Genomic DNA, 14,401 nt, shown 5'->3' with positions numbered 1-14,401 from the left:
CAGGAAGGTTTTTCCGCCATTACCACCCTTCCCCGTCCCCTTCTTCCCCCACGCCCCCACACACACATACTTCCCAAAGTCTGGGCTATGTGCCTCTCTATAACCCCACCAACAAAACTGTCTCACGTGGCTGTTTCCCCAAACAGGCTGTGTATGCTCTTTGAGGGCAGCTTTGTTCACTAGTATATCCCCATGCTGCCAGTCATATAAGTTTCCCAGTGAGTATTTTTTAAACACCTTAATAAAGAACATATGTACACTTTAAACTAGAAATTCCAATCTAGAAAGTTACCCCAAAGAAATAACACAATGGAGATTTATTACATAATTGTTCATAAGAGCAAGAAACCTGAGATCTTAATGTCCATCAACCAATTTAGTCAATCCCTATGTGACATGTCCATGCATGGAAAACAATGCTACAAAACATTTAATGACATGTAAGGGAGTTCAAATCAAAGACAAAGTATGTTATAAAATGGTCTAGACAAAATAATCCTGCCTTTGTAAAACAGATAGGTTTATATGTGTAACTACACTAAAAAAAAAAAAAAACACCTTACATACTGCACCAAAATATTGACAGTGGTTTCCTTTGGATAACAGGATTTACAGTTAATATTTATTTTCTTCTTCAGGCTTTTCTCCACTTACATATTCTCCAGTAAATAGGCATGGCTTCTGTACACATTCAATGTTAATACAGACTACTTGTTAAGAGAGGCTCTGGAAAGGCAGTTAGTTACCTTCATGACGGAGGCGATCTCCTTCCACTGCTCTGGAGTTGGGTCTGTTCCAGTTGGGTTGTGTGCACAGGCATGGAGGACAAAGATGGAGAACTCAGGAGCATTCTGAGGAAAGGGAAGCTACATCAGCTTGGACACAAGCAGGACTCTCTTGCTTATCAACTGATCCAAAAACTCTTCCCTGCTCCCTATGGTTCTGCTTACTTTATCATCTCATCACCCACCTCCAGATCATTCAGGAAACCCCGGAGGTCAAGTCCTCTCTTCGTTGCATCCCAATAGTGATAGGACCGAATGTCTTTAAATCCAGCGGCAGTAAACACAGCATTATGATTCTCTGCAAGCAAAGGGGTAAAATGTAAATGGTTTTATAATCACAGGAGGTGTAATTGTAAAGGACACAGGTCAACTTCCAGGGCCCTGGAATGTCCACTGGGTGACATCAAGGTGAGGAGTTAAGAATGGTTATAACCAAAAACAAATTCAACCAGGCTTCTTCATGCTAAACTTATATCCTAATGGTCCTTATATATCTACATTCTATGCCTCCTCTGGGAAGTTTTAACACACATGAAAACATAAGTCTACCAAGAGTCTTGGGAAAAAGTATTCCTAATGTGAATTTAAGCATCATATTACGCGTGTCCTGCCAAAATCCACTGCTGAAGCCATTCTTAAATGTCAGTTGATCCAGGGCTGGATTACATTTTCTGGGTAAACAGTGAGAATCATGAGGATAACTGCCCCTAGTTTCTTTGTTTCTCCTCTTAATACACCTAAAGAACTCACCCCAGGTTGGTGAGGATACATAGATGGGCGTGTCCTTGTTGTTTGTTCCATTGTACCATCGCGCTAAGAACTCGGCTCCGATTCGAAGTGCACCTGTTCCCCCCAAAGACTGCACACCTCCTACCTGAAAGAGAAGAAGCAGGGTCACTGGTTGATAATGGGGAAGTCAGAAAATATCGGGAAAAATACAGTAATGATGAGCATTTACTTTGTGCCTGCTCTATGCTAAGCCCTTAAATGTACTGTCTCATCACACCTCACACCTACATGAAGAAGATACTGTTATTTGCCCATGTTTACAAATGTGGAAATGGAGGCTGAGAACTGAAGCACATTGCTCAAAGTTACCAACTATGAGCATTAGGGCCAACTATGAGCATTAGGGAAGTCTGAAGTCTGACTCTGAAGGGAGCTTCCCTTCTGAATACAGAAGAAGAGAACATAGCTAGGCCACATCAGAGTGTGCCCTGGAGGGCACACCCCTCAATCCCTTTGATACCCATCCCAAGATCAAAACTGCCCTCCAGCAGAAGCCTGGAAAATAATGTTCCAGCTTGCCATTGACATCAATCTGAATACTGCTTTCTCCTTCCATAATGCAGGCTTAGGAATCCTTAGACATATATTCTAATGAAACAAAGGTGACGTGTGAATACTACTTTCTCTCCTTGAGCTTCATCTCATCTTAAAATGACCTCACAGGGGCAATAATGAAAGTCCTAAGTTTTACCATTTACCAAATACCTTCACATACATTCTTTTTTTATCCTTATACAATCCCATGAAATAAGTTCTAGATCCCAAATTTACATGAGGAAACTGATTCAGAGAAGTGGCTTGCCAAAGAAGACATCAACCCAGGTCTTCTCACTCTAGTCACTATGCCATGTTGTTCTGCCTCTATATCTTTGATTTTGCCCTTTCATGATTTAAACGAGGTTTTGGCATAACTCTTTCAGTAGAGAAATGTTATAAATTACATGTTGCTTACTATGTCTATAGGATTAAGGAGAAAGAAAGGAAAACCCTATCTAAATAAAAGGAAGGACACATATCAACCTAAAAACAGTGGCAACCTCTGTGGAGGGGCCTCGGCTATGGAGAACAGTGGTCAAAGGGACTGTGGCCTAACCTGTAAGTTGTCTTTTAAAAATAAAAATGTCTTCATATATTATTTGTAAAATTTTAAAATAATTTTTTAAAAATATATGGTGGTGTCTAGGATCTGCTCTAAAATAATTCAGCTTTGGCAGGGCAGTGGGAGGTATACAAGATTGACCAAATACAGATCATTGTTGAAGCTAGGTGATGGATGCATGGAGGTTTGCTCATTACACTGTTTTATCTATTGTTGTAGATATTTGAAATTTTCTACGATAAAATGGTTTAAAAAGCCCAGCTGGTGTGGCTCCGTGGTTGAGCATCAACCTATGAACCAGGAGGTGACGGTTTGATTCCTGGTCAGGGCACATGCCCAGGTTGTGGGCTCGATCCCCAGTAGGGGGTGTGCAGGAGGTAGCCGATCAATGATTCTCTCTCATCACTGATATTTCTATCTCTCTTCCTCTCCCTTCTTCTCTGAAATCAATATAAATATATTTTAAAAAAAGAAAATATGAAATGCACTAGACTAAGAGGGAGGGCTATTTCCACAAGTAACAGCCCCAAGTCTTACAGCATTAGGTGATCAATAATGGGGAGTGTTGGGCAAAGGAATAAGTGTCTGCCCAACACAGTTAATAAATGTGTAAGAATGTACAGTCTTAGGAGAAGAAACTCCCGAACACAGAATCTCTGCTTTCATTTGTTAACAGAATTCCAACTATCAACAGCACCTCAGAAAGAATCCCCAGTTGCCAAAATTCCCCACTTTCAAACTTTATCAAGACACTCCTCTCCCTCTATGGAAACACTGGATTGTCAGAGCAATGTCCCAATGCCACCCATAATCTCTAAACTCTTCCATTTCTACCCGTATTACCCTTCAGTTCCTTGAAGTGAGTCACCCTAATTAAGTTAATTACTTGCCTAATCACCGACCTGGAGCCTCACTGCCTTCTGATACACATGATAATGTGCCCCTGTGTAACCTTCACTAGACCCTGCAGTCCTGTTTATCAGAGCATATGGGTAACAGCATGTGGGGATAAATCAGGTGTCTCCAAGATGTGGTCCCTTCCACTCATGAGGGCGCACTAGACAATGGCCCAGGGGAGCGATAAGAGCCACTGGTTTAAATTGCATAATATCTAACTGAGCTAGTGCAAAAACCTGAGCTCTTTCCCTTCCTACGCACCCAGCCAAGTTTTTCTTCTTCCAGCACTTTTATTGGGTAACTCCTCTGCTCAAACCTTCAGGTGGCTTCCCCTGCCCGGGCTGCTAAAACCAGCCTGCCTGATCAGATAGGTCTCTTTACATATAGGCCTGCTTACCTCTTACCTCTGGCCCTGAACTCTCACTACTTCAGACAAATACCTTCCCTCTGTACCTTGTGGTTCTCAATCCGGCTGTACTTTGGAATCACCTAGAGGGCTATTAAAAATATGCCCGTTGCCTGGCTGGCATGGCTCAGTAGTTGAACACCAACCTATGAACCAGGAAGTCACGGTCCAATTACTGGTCAGTGCATATGCTTGGGTTGCAGGATCAATCCCCAGTGTGGGATGTGCAGGAGGCAGCTGATCGAAGATTCTCTCTCATCATTGATATTTCTATCTCTCTCTCCCTCTCCTCTCTGAAATCAATAAAAATATACTGAATTTTTTAAAAAAAATTTGTTTTAAATGCCCATGAAGGGAAGGTAGTAAAAGGGCAGGATAGGATGGTACCCTCCAAGATTCTGATTTAACTGGCCTGGTGTTGGGTCCAGCCATCAGTATACTTTTAAAAACTCCCCAGGTTATACTAACGTAGCCAGTGTTGAAAACCAGTGTTGTAGTCTCATTTCCCAAGGTTCAGTGGAAGTCTCATCTTTGGCCATCACCAGCCTCCTTCTTCTCTGAATCCCTACAACACTGGGAATCTCCACCAAACAACTTCCTGCTACATAGAGCCTCTCTCATTGGCTGCTTCCAAATGTGCTCCTCTTCCCAGGGTCTCTAGTTATACACAGACTATGTACCAGGAAGCACTGAAATGAGAGAAGCTGAGACCAAGGCTAGAAGAATAAAAGGATACAGTAAAAGTGACAGGAACTTCAGAGAGCATCTAGACTAGTGGTTCTTGAATTTTTGGGGGCCACAGACTCCTTTCGAAAATCTGATAAAAGCCTTATGAGACCAGGAGCCACAAACTAGTCTTTCGGTAACACGTAGATGAGTCGTAGGGGCCAGAGGGGTAAGTGATTTGCCTATGGTCAAAAAGAGTGGCAGAGCTGGATCCAGACCCTAGTCTTTTGATCAATCCATTAAATTCCCTTAGCTTGGCATTTCCTCTGACTGCTTCAAACCCAGTAGCTGAAATGTGATAATCAATTGGGCAAAAGTGAACCATTGAAGAAGCTGTGCTTTATACAAAAGCACGTTATTTGCACTATCAGGTTCCTGAGGTCACACTACTTAAACCCTGATTCATCGACAGTTCAATAGACATAACACCTAACATTTTAAAACAACTTGAATTTTCAACCTCTTTTTCACCTTCACAGTTCCTAAAGAGAAAATATATATCCTCATCCAAAAACTCACCCGCTTCTCCTTTATTGCTGGGCTGTCATCCCCGAGGGCAAGGCAGGAAGCATGGGTCCGGAACTCCGGTAGGCCCAGGATTGGCAGATACTCGTGGTTTAGGTTACTGTCGTTAGCAATCTTCTGCTCCACCTTTCTCACTACAGGCAAAACCCAGGGCTGGGAGTCATCCGTGCGATAAGCTAGAACATGGGAAAGAGTTACATAAGGGACTTATACGAGGCTTTGTCCAAATAAGAGTTTGGAACTATGAACAGGGAAAATTCTATCACCATCTGATCAAAACAAACTAAAGTTCAGGAAGTGACTGCCCGCTTTGGGCCAAGCACTGGGCTAGGTGCTGGGCAAGTAGAAAGACAGACATGGTTCCTATCCTTACAGAACTTATAGTTCTTAAATTTATGATCACCGAAAAATAGAATGTTAAAATAAAACTGGGACATCAGAGCCTGATGGAGTGAGAGAATGCATGTGAAAGGACTCAGCGAACTAAAATGATATATCTTACAAATGCTATGTCAGTATTACTAGTGCACTGAGGTCTCTATAGCCATTGACCCACCAATCTGCTTCCTTCTGTATCGCCCCAAGAGACTTCCAGAAAAAGGCTAGGTGCTACTTCAGATGAAAGCTGCACCTTCAAACATAAACATGCAGAGAGAGGGGTGTGAAAGGAGACCCACCTCCTCCTCTTGTCCCATTCAAACAGAAATGGGACAAATGACAAGCAAACGCCCTGTGACTGAAGATTCCAACAACTGGTTACACAATCACTCAACAGCCCACTGAAACACATCTGCGTCCTCTCTCTGTGTTCTGACATCAGTCAGTGTTTACCATTTTAACTGTCCCTCCCACTTCATGTGCTTCACACTTTTATTGATCTAAATGCATCTATTTCATAACCTTTAATCTTGCTTACAATCAAATTTCTAAGCACTTCTACACTAAAAGTATTTTTTGTCCACTTTGAGTTATCCTATAACTGATCCCCTCCCCCCCCCTTTTATTCTACCCTATGCTTATTTGGGGATTATGGCTTTAGAGGGCAGCTGCTCTGGCTTGCACCCAAGCCAGTGATCTCTCTGAGTAGGATTCCTGCTGGGGCCATTTGCCTCTCTGCTTGAATGTTTAGGTCTCCAACAAGCCTATACTTTTGCAAGTGATTTTGAAACTGAAAATTTTAGAGTAGTTCTGATTAACTTGGTTGATTTCTGCCCAATATTAATCCCTAACTTTTTTAAAAAATCACTTTGTGGGGTGGTTGATGTTATTTACTGAACAACACATGTTGATTGTACAAAATTTAGAAAAGCCCAGAAAGTAAATAATAAACATTATGATTAACATGTAATCCCAGCACTCAAAGATAAGGAGTATGAAAATTTTGGTATACAACTTTATAAGCTTTATTTTACATGATTATATTCTTTTATAAAACATGAATCAGATTGTATATAGAATTTTCAATGTGCTTTTTTCATCAACACTTATCAAAAAACTAATTGTCATTAACTATTCTTCCAATAGGTGATATATTCACATGCCCTCATCCCATCTTTATCCTCCATTTAACCTAGTTCCAAATACTCTCACTCCATGAATAAACTGTTCTTAATTTCTTTTTGTAGAAAAGAAAAAAAAGTTTCTTTTTTCCAGAACTTCCCTATGCACACACAAGGAAATACAGCTATGCCCCCCCTCTTTTCACACAAAAGGTAACATATACCATAATGTACAGTTTTGTTTCTTGCTTTTTCCACTTGAAGATCTTTTTATATCTGTGCATACAATGTTTTTGTTCTTTTCTACAGCACAAAACTGATGAGTGTACCATAATTTGTTTTGCCCGTCTCTTGTTGATGAACATTTGAGTTGTTTCCAATCTTTGGCTATTACAAAACTTCAGTGAACAACCTTGTACATACGTCATCTTACACGTGTGCAAATATATCTGTTAGATGCAAGGTTGAAATGGTAAAGTGGGCTGAGAAATATGTGCATTTGTTGTTTTTGACAGGCATGTCCAAATTGTCCTCCATCAGAATGTTATCAGTTTACATTCCTACCATCAACATATAAGACTGTCTGCTTCCCCACACAGCCTCACTGAGTGGTGTGTTTTTTTTGCCAATGTGAGAATGCAAATAGAATCTCAGAGTAGTTTTAATTTGCATATCTCTTATTATAAAGGCAAGTGGGCATTTTTCAAATATATATGAGCAATTTACAGCACAATTTTAGTGGCTAGACAATATTTGTAAATTGTATGTTTTAAATAAATAAAATGAGATAAAGAAAAAGCCACAGTACTATTGCTCTTACCAGTATTGTATACTCTGTGCAACTCTTAAGAAATACTTAATGTAACTGGTGTCAGGGAGGCAGTGTGTCTATATTGTGACAAAAGAGAAATTGGCCAATTCAAACCTCCCTTTCCTTCTTCATTGCTGTTTCCCCAGGTTCAGTTCCAGATGTATTCCCAATGTCTCACCTAAATGGCCTAATGAGGCAGAACTGCAGATTCCTCTTGGGTGATTGGAGCATTATCAACAACCACTGTTCCTGCTGCCCAAGGGATTTTATTCCTGTTTCTGGACTAACAAGTTTCTCACCCATTTTTTTATTCTCTCATTCATCTTACAAGGATGTACTGAATCTATCATGGACCGGGCATTGACTAGAAGTAGCTACACAAAGATGGATAAGATAAAATAAAACACTGCTCTCTAGAAAACATAGAGCATAGAGCCACTAATTCTCCTGTGAGGGGTCAGGGGAGATTGTGCAGACAATGAGGTATGAAGGGGTGTAAAAGATAAAGAAAGAAGAGCATTCCGCACAGAGAGAGCACTGGCAAAGTCCAAAAGGCTTGGAGAGATGTTTTGGAGGATCTGCATTTTCATGATTGGAATGGAGGAATACCAACGAGTGGTTCAAAGAGTCTTGGAGTCTCTTCTAGAAGGAACTTCATTTCACTGGGCAAACCACTGAAAGCATTTAATCAAGAGTGTGACATGGAGCCCTAGCTGGTTTGGCTCAGTGGATATAGCATCAGCCTGCGGACTGAGGGGTCCCAGGTTCGGTTCCGGTCAAGGGGGCACATGCCCAGGTTGTGGGCTTGGTCCCCGGTATGGGACATGCAGGAGGCAGCCCATTAATGATTCTCTCTCATCACTGATGTTTCTCTCTCTCTCTCTCTCTCTCTCTCTCTCTCTCTCTCTCTCTCTCCCTCTCCCTTCCTCTCTGAAATTAATAAAAATATATTTTAAAAAAAGAGAGAGACAGAGAGAGAGTGACATGGACAGCTGTAATAGGATCATTTGACTGACACGATAGAAAATAACTGGAGAGGAGGATGGAGGCAGATAATCAAGCCAGGAGGTTACTGCAATAATCCCAAAGGAAAATAATGAGGTCTTGAATTAAGGAGCAGCAGAAGGGATAAAGAAAAGGAGAGATAATTAAAAAAAGATTTATGAGGTAAAAAAGACATAAGGTAACAACCTGTAGAGAGCGCCTGGGAAGGCACATGGGCATTTCTTTAATTATTGTCAGCTGAATCCAGTGGTGTTGGCAAAGCCACATCCTGGAAACATGCTTTGCCAGAGGCAGGAGTGTTGTCAGCTTGACCTTCAGCCCAGGTGCCAGGGGGTGGGTTTTGTTATTTAAATCCAGCCAAGCACCAGGAATGAATACTACTCGGGCCCATCCAAGAATGAACATAATCTCCTTTGTCTTAACTTTTAGTAAAACTTCCTGGTTTTTGCTGTATAAAATAAACACGCTGTATTGGCTCTGGGTCCCTGTCTCTCCATCAGAGGACAGTGGTCCCACCGGCCCCAGCTTTTTCCTTCCATCTCTGTGTCTGTCTCTTTCTTTCATTTTCTCAATCCCCAGCAGCCCCTACTCAGGAACCAGATCGCTCTCTCGCCATGCTGGACTCGGAGAAAAGAGAAATATTTACAGTAACCAAGTAAATAGATATAGGATCCAGGAAAGGGTCCCTGATGACTCCAAAGTCTCTCTCTAGGGATAATGATTGAATCTATTATCTGGTGGAGTTGACCAAGACATAGAACATATGGGGAAGAAAAAAAAGAAAAGGTTGTGGGGAAGGTGAAAATGATGAGTTGTGTTTTAAACATGTTGCATTTGAGGTGGTTGTAGGATAGACTCAGCAAACTATAGCAAATGTGGGTCTGGTTTTCAGGGAAGTTCAGGATATAAAGAAGCCAAAGCCATTGTAATAACAAGGACCTACTGAATACTTAGCACATACGAGGGACCATGCTAAATGCTTTACTTCTTTTTACTCTCAATTCTTGTAACAACTCACAATATAGATACTGTGATCCCTATTTTAGGGGTCTAGAAACTGAGACCAGAAAAGCTAAATAAATTTTCCAAGATCACAAGGTCTGTAAGAACCAGACTGTCATACTTAATCCATGTGTCTTTTTTAAGAATAACAGATGTATAGAAAAAGCCCAAAGCAAGCAGGTCCCAAAGGACTGTGCGAGGGGCCTTTTTATCAGCAAGCTCCCACCTCCATGCAGCATTGCTGTTATCCCTGGGTAGAAACCCTTTTAGAGGAGTCACACAGGTTTCAGGTGAGTCCAGCAGTCTTGCTTTCCAGACGAAAAGGAACAAAATAGAGAACTAAAAGATGAAACCATCACCTCTCCTCCTCCTAAGATTTCCACTTCCTTTACCCATTTCCACTCAAGAGCCCATGCAGATATGCCTCTAAGGCCCTTCTCCCACAAAGGTTCTGGGGAAAGGGCCAGGGGTCCTCAGAAACACCTAATATAGCACATCTCTCCAATAATTTTATCTGAAGATGCCAGAACCCACATTAAAAATTACAAGAAATAATAAAGTAAGTACAGTTTGGAACAAAAGAAAGCTAAGTTTACATGACAAACGGACTGGAGTCCATGAAGAAATGTCTTGCTTCAGGCTGGACCCATGTCTCCGCAGCCTAAAGCCATTTGTCTGAAACCTTGAGAAGCAGTAAAACTGTCAACTCAGAAAACATCATACTGAACAGTGGAAAATGTGATGCTCTGCTCTAACTATAAGGAAATTATGCAAATTGTCATAGCAAAAAGAAACTCTCTGGAGAAACAATCTGCAAGTAGCAACTAGCTAATGAGATTATGGTTGCAATTTATTCAAAACACGTCCAACATCACTAGAACTTGAGCTGGATAACCACCATTGGGCTTTAGCTTAACTTGGAGGAAAAAGAGTTAAGTGACTCAAAATCAGTGACTAATTACATTTCCTTCACAAAGAAGATATTGTGCGATGAGTATACAGCTAGGACATACAAAGCTGAAAAGAGACTTCTTATTCTACTTTACTTTATTTAGACCCTTATCCGTGCACCTGTCATCCACAAAAAAGACAGGTCACAGTAATCATCAAAAATAACATTTATATAACACTTTATTTACATATCACATTTCATCGTTATTCATTTAATCCTCAGTCAATGGAAGAGGCCAGTAACATTATTGTCCTAACCTAAAGTCAGGAAATGTGCTAGTGAATCTTAAGAGTAGAATTTTAGAGAAAGGGCATTCTGCCCTGCCTCCTCATTTCACCAACTAAGTCTGTTAAATAACCCATCCAAGGTCATGTCACTGAATCTGTACCCAAGTCTCCTGGCTCTTCCCACTACAGTGCACTGACTGCCTCTGGAGCACCTGAAAGTACCCAAAACAGAGGAGGGAGCAGAGACCCAGGAGTGTGAGAGACCTGGCCTAGAATCCCAGCTCCACACCACCAATGGCCATATAACTTGCCTGCTTCATCAGTAATCGTAACGACCCTCCAGAGTCATTGTAAGCATGAAATTAGATTAAATGCAAAAATCATCCTATATAATAAAAGCCCAGGACCATAACGGCGTAAAACCAGAATGACCACTCAACCAGTCACTATGAGGTACACTGACCACCTCTCAGTCCCTTCCCCCCCCACCCCCCCGGCCCACAGGCTCCGATCCCTGGGGTGGGTTGCAGCGGGGAGGGACTGGGGACTGGTGAGGGGAACCAGGTGGGTGGCGGCGGTGGGGCGGGACTGGGGACTGGTGAGCAGGCGGAAGATGGCCCTGATCGCAGGCTAGCTCTAGGGACCCTACCCGCGCACTTTTTCGTGCACTGGGCCTCTAGTTTGCTCATAATAAGGAGGTGAAGTTCCTGGGTTCCTGGAAAACATGACAAAGGCACTGTCACAGTTGAAGTGAACTTCTGAGCTGCAGACTATGCATCTGAGCTGATCACAACTGGTCTGGGCTGGGAGGGTGCTTTTTCTCTGCATGAGCACTTTACTTCTGAACCAATGCCAGGAACTTTCATTTTGCAGTTCTTGAACTGAAAATTTTTATTCACCATTTTTTGTGACCCACCCAAAGAAATGCCAAAACAATAACAGCAATAGCTAATCCTTACATAACTCCTACTTATGTGCCAGAAACTGTTCTGTGTACTTCAGATGTATGTAATCCTCATAAAAACCCTGTAAGACAATTCAAAGGTAACGGAGTCAATAAAATCTGAGGTTTTAAAATATATATTTAGATCAACATCAATATTAGTTCATCACCATATATCTGGCCCTAAGAAATACTCGGAAGTTTGGATTGGATTTAAATAAGAGGGTGAATGGTACCCACTTTAATTCAATTCAAGGCAATCTTTCGATGTTTCTCCCACTCTGCTGCCTGCTAGAAATATCACTGTTCATTTTGTGGATGAAACTCCGTAGTATTGATTTAAAAATGCTTTCTTATGAAAAATGTCAAACATATACAAAATTTCAATAACATAATGGATGCCCATGTACCCATTTCCCAGCTTCAACAAATTACCAGCTTCAACAAACCCTCACTTTTTAATGGCTTTTTCTTACCCCTCCCCCATAATCTTTGGTGAAGTCTTTTTAACAGGTCATATGCACAGACATAAACAGTCACAGTGGGAAGCCTGATTCTGAACCGCCGTCCTGCCACCCTCTGCTACAAAACAGTCCAACTGTCTGTTTTTAAAAGTTTTACTCCTTTGCCCAGCCGGTGTGGCCCAGTGGTTGAGCGTCAACCTATGAACCAGGAGGTCACGGTTTGATTCCCAGGCATGGTTAGTGTTAAGTTTGATTGAGCAACTGAATTGATACCCCTCCCCCAGGAACTGGCATTTCAGATCATTGCACTATGGACAGTCCCTTTGCTGAAGACATTTCACTTGTCTTTGCCCAGAAAAAGCCCCTTTAAAAGCCGCTGACTCATCACTGGGTGCTGGAGTCATCCAGGCTCAGCCACCTGGTGTGAGGATGATTGAATAAATGAATAAATTCATAATCCCTTACCACTCTGACCTCCTGTGTTCCTCCTTCAGGACCTAACAGTCAGAGCACATGCCCAGGTTGTGGGTTCCATCCTCAGAGGGGGGCCTGCTGGAAGCAGCTGATCAATGATTCTCTCTCACCTTTGATGTTTCCATCTCTCTCTCCCTCTCCCTTCCTCTCTGAAATATATATATATATAAATATATAAACTATATATTTATATATATAAATTATTATATATATATTTTTATATATAAATTATATATATATATATATATATATATATAAATTTTACTCTTTTTAGTAAAGTCTGTTCCCCAGCATAGAACATCACCCTATTCATTTTCTTCTTCCTGGCTGGACTCTGTATGTGGTCCAGAAAGTGTGTGGAGTTTCAAACATCCAAGCGACAGTTGATAGAAATAAAAATTTCACCAGAGAAGATTAAAGTTAAAGGAATTTAAGAGGCACTTAAAGTCCAAATCTTTTTCTTGGCAGAAGAAGAAAACTGAGGCCCATGCTCTGAACTGTTCAAGGTCCAAGAAATACAAGCAAGAAAGGAAGGCAAGGATGTGTAGAAAATGAGTTTCTAATGCCTTTCCACCCTCTCTACTCCTTTCCTACCACTTCTAAACGGCTGGAACATCGGCTGGATCATCCTTCCCAGGTCCCCCCAGGGAGCATTAACCTGCCACAGAAGCATTTTTCCATCTCTTTTATCTCACTTAACACCTACTTCTTGAAGGCAAAACAAAGCCCGTCTTCAACACCCCCTACACACACACACACACACACACACACACACACACACACACACACACACGGCTTGGGAAAGTACCTGACTGATACCTGGTAGCCACTCACGTATTTACCGGCTCAGAACAAAGCTCCCCAGGGCTGAGTTCTCCCTTGTCCATTTCCCATCAACAGGACTCCAAGCCTAGCAGGCTTCCTATCTTACCCTTTCTCCCTACAATCTCTGGCCGCCCACTTCTTACGAAGTGAAGAATGTAGTATAAAGAACACGGAACGGCCCTAGCTGATTTGGCTCAATGGATGGAGCCTCAGCCTGCGGACTGAAGGGTCCCGGGTTCGATTCTGGCCAGGGGCACATGCCTGGGTTGCGGGCTCGATCCTCAGTAGGGGGCGTGCAGGAGGCAGCCGATCGGTGATTCTCTCTCATCATTGATGTTCCTATCTCTCTCTCCCTTTCCCTTTAAAATCAATAAAATATGTATTTTTTTATGAAGAACACGGAACGGGGATTGGGAAAACTGAGCTAGTGTCCTGGCCGCTACATCTGTTCTGTGTGACCTTGGACACATCTCCCTTTGCCAGGGGCTCCTATACCCATGTGTAAAATAAGCAGGTTGAACTAAGCCTCCATGATCTTGCCCCTCCGCGGCCCCTACCCCAGTGCCAAGCTGGCCTCCGCCTCTCCCTCCCACAGTCCCCACAGCCCCGGTTAGGTCCGCTCCGCTCCCCGGGCAACTCCCGCGCCTGGGCACAGCATCTTTACCTCCCACTCCCAGGTTGACCTTGCGGGGGTCCGGATCCTCCCGGAAGTCGGCAGTGAGCTTAAAGACCAGGACCGGCGGGGCCTGCGGAACCTCAGCAAACACTGACGGAGGTGCCATGGCGAGAGAGCTGGAGTCCGTGAGGCTGGAGCCGCTCGGTCTGGTTCAGCCGCGCCGGCTGGAGGAGACTCTCACCTTCAACTAGCCAGCGGGGCGGGCCCGCGGCCTCCAATGGTCGAGCCGCGTCCGGAGCTTGGCAACGGGGTTAGCCAATCGCCAGCTTCTGACGCACAAGACGTTATTAGCCAAT

At 42.7% G+C, this 14,401-nt stretch overlaps 1 protein-coding gene across 1 annotated transcript in view; it reads right to left on the bottom strand.

Moving 5' to 3' along the window:
* The window catches only part of GOT1 (glutamic-oxaloacetic transaminase 1), a 20,072-nt gene extending 5,723 nt beyond the window's left edge, over positions 1-14,349 (bottom strand). Inside the window, exons 1-5 of the mRNA XM_006089945.3 lie at positions 14,094-14,349; positions 5,222-5,403; positions 1,536-1,659; positions 971-1,083; positions 747-851 (exon numbers count right to left, since the gene is read on the bottom strand). Of these exons, the coding sequence (XP_006090007.1) occupies positions 747-851; positions 971-1,083; positions 1,536-1,659; positions 5,222-5,403; positions 14,094-14,211 (642 nt within the window). The 5' untranslated portion in view covers positions 14,212-14,349. The remainder of the gene's footprint in view (positions 1-746; positions 852-970; positions 1,084-1,535; positions 1,660-5,221; positions 5,404-14,093) is intronic.
* Positions 14,350-14,401: the final 52 nt, after the last annotated feature.

Source organism: Myotis lucifugus, unplaced genomic scaffold (assembly GCF_000147115.1).
Source record: "Myotis lucifugus unplaced genomic scaffold, Myoluc2.0 scaffold_66, whole genome shotgun sequence".
NCBI lineage: Eukaryota > Metazoa > Chordata > Mammalia > Chiroptera > Vespertilionidae > Myotis > Myotis lucifugus.
This window is presented reverse-complemented; position numbering and strand designations above follow the sequence as displayed.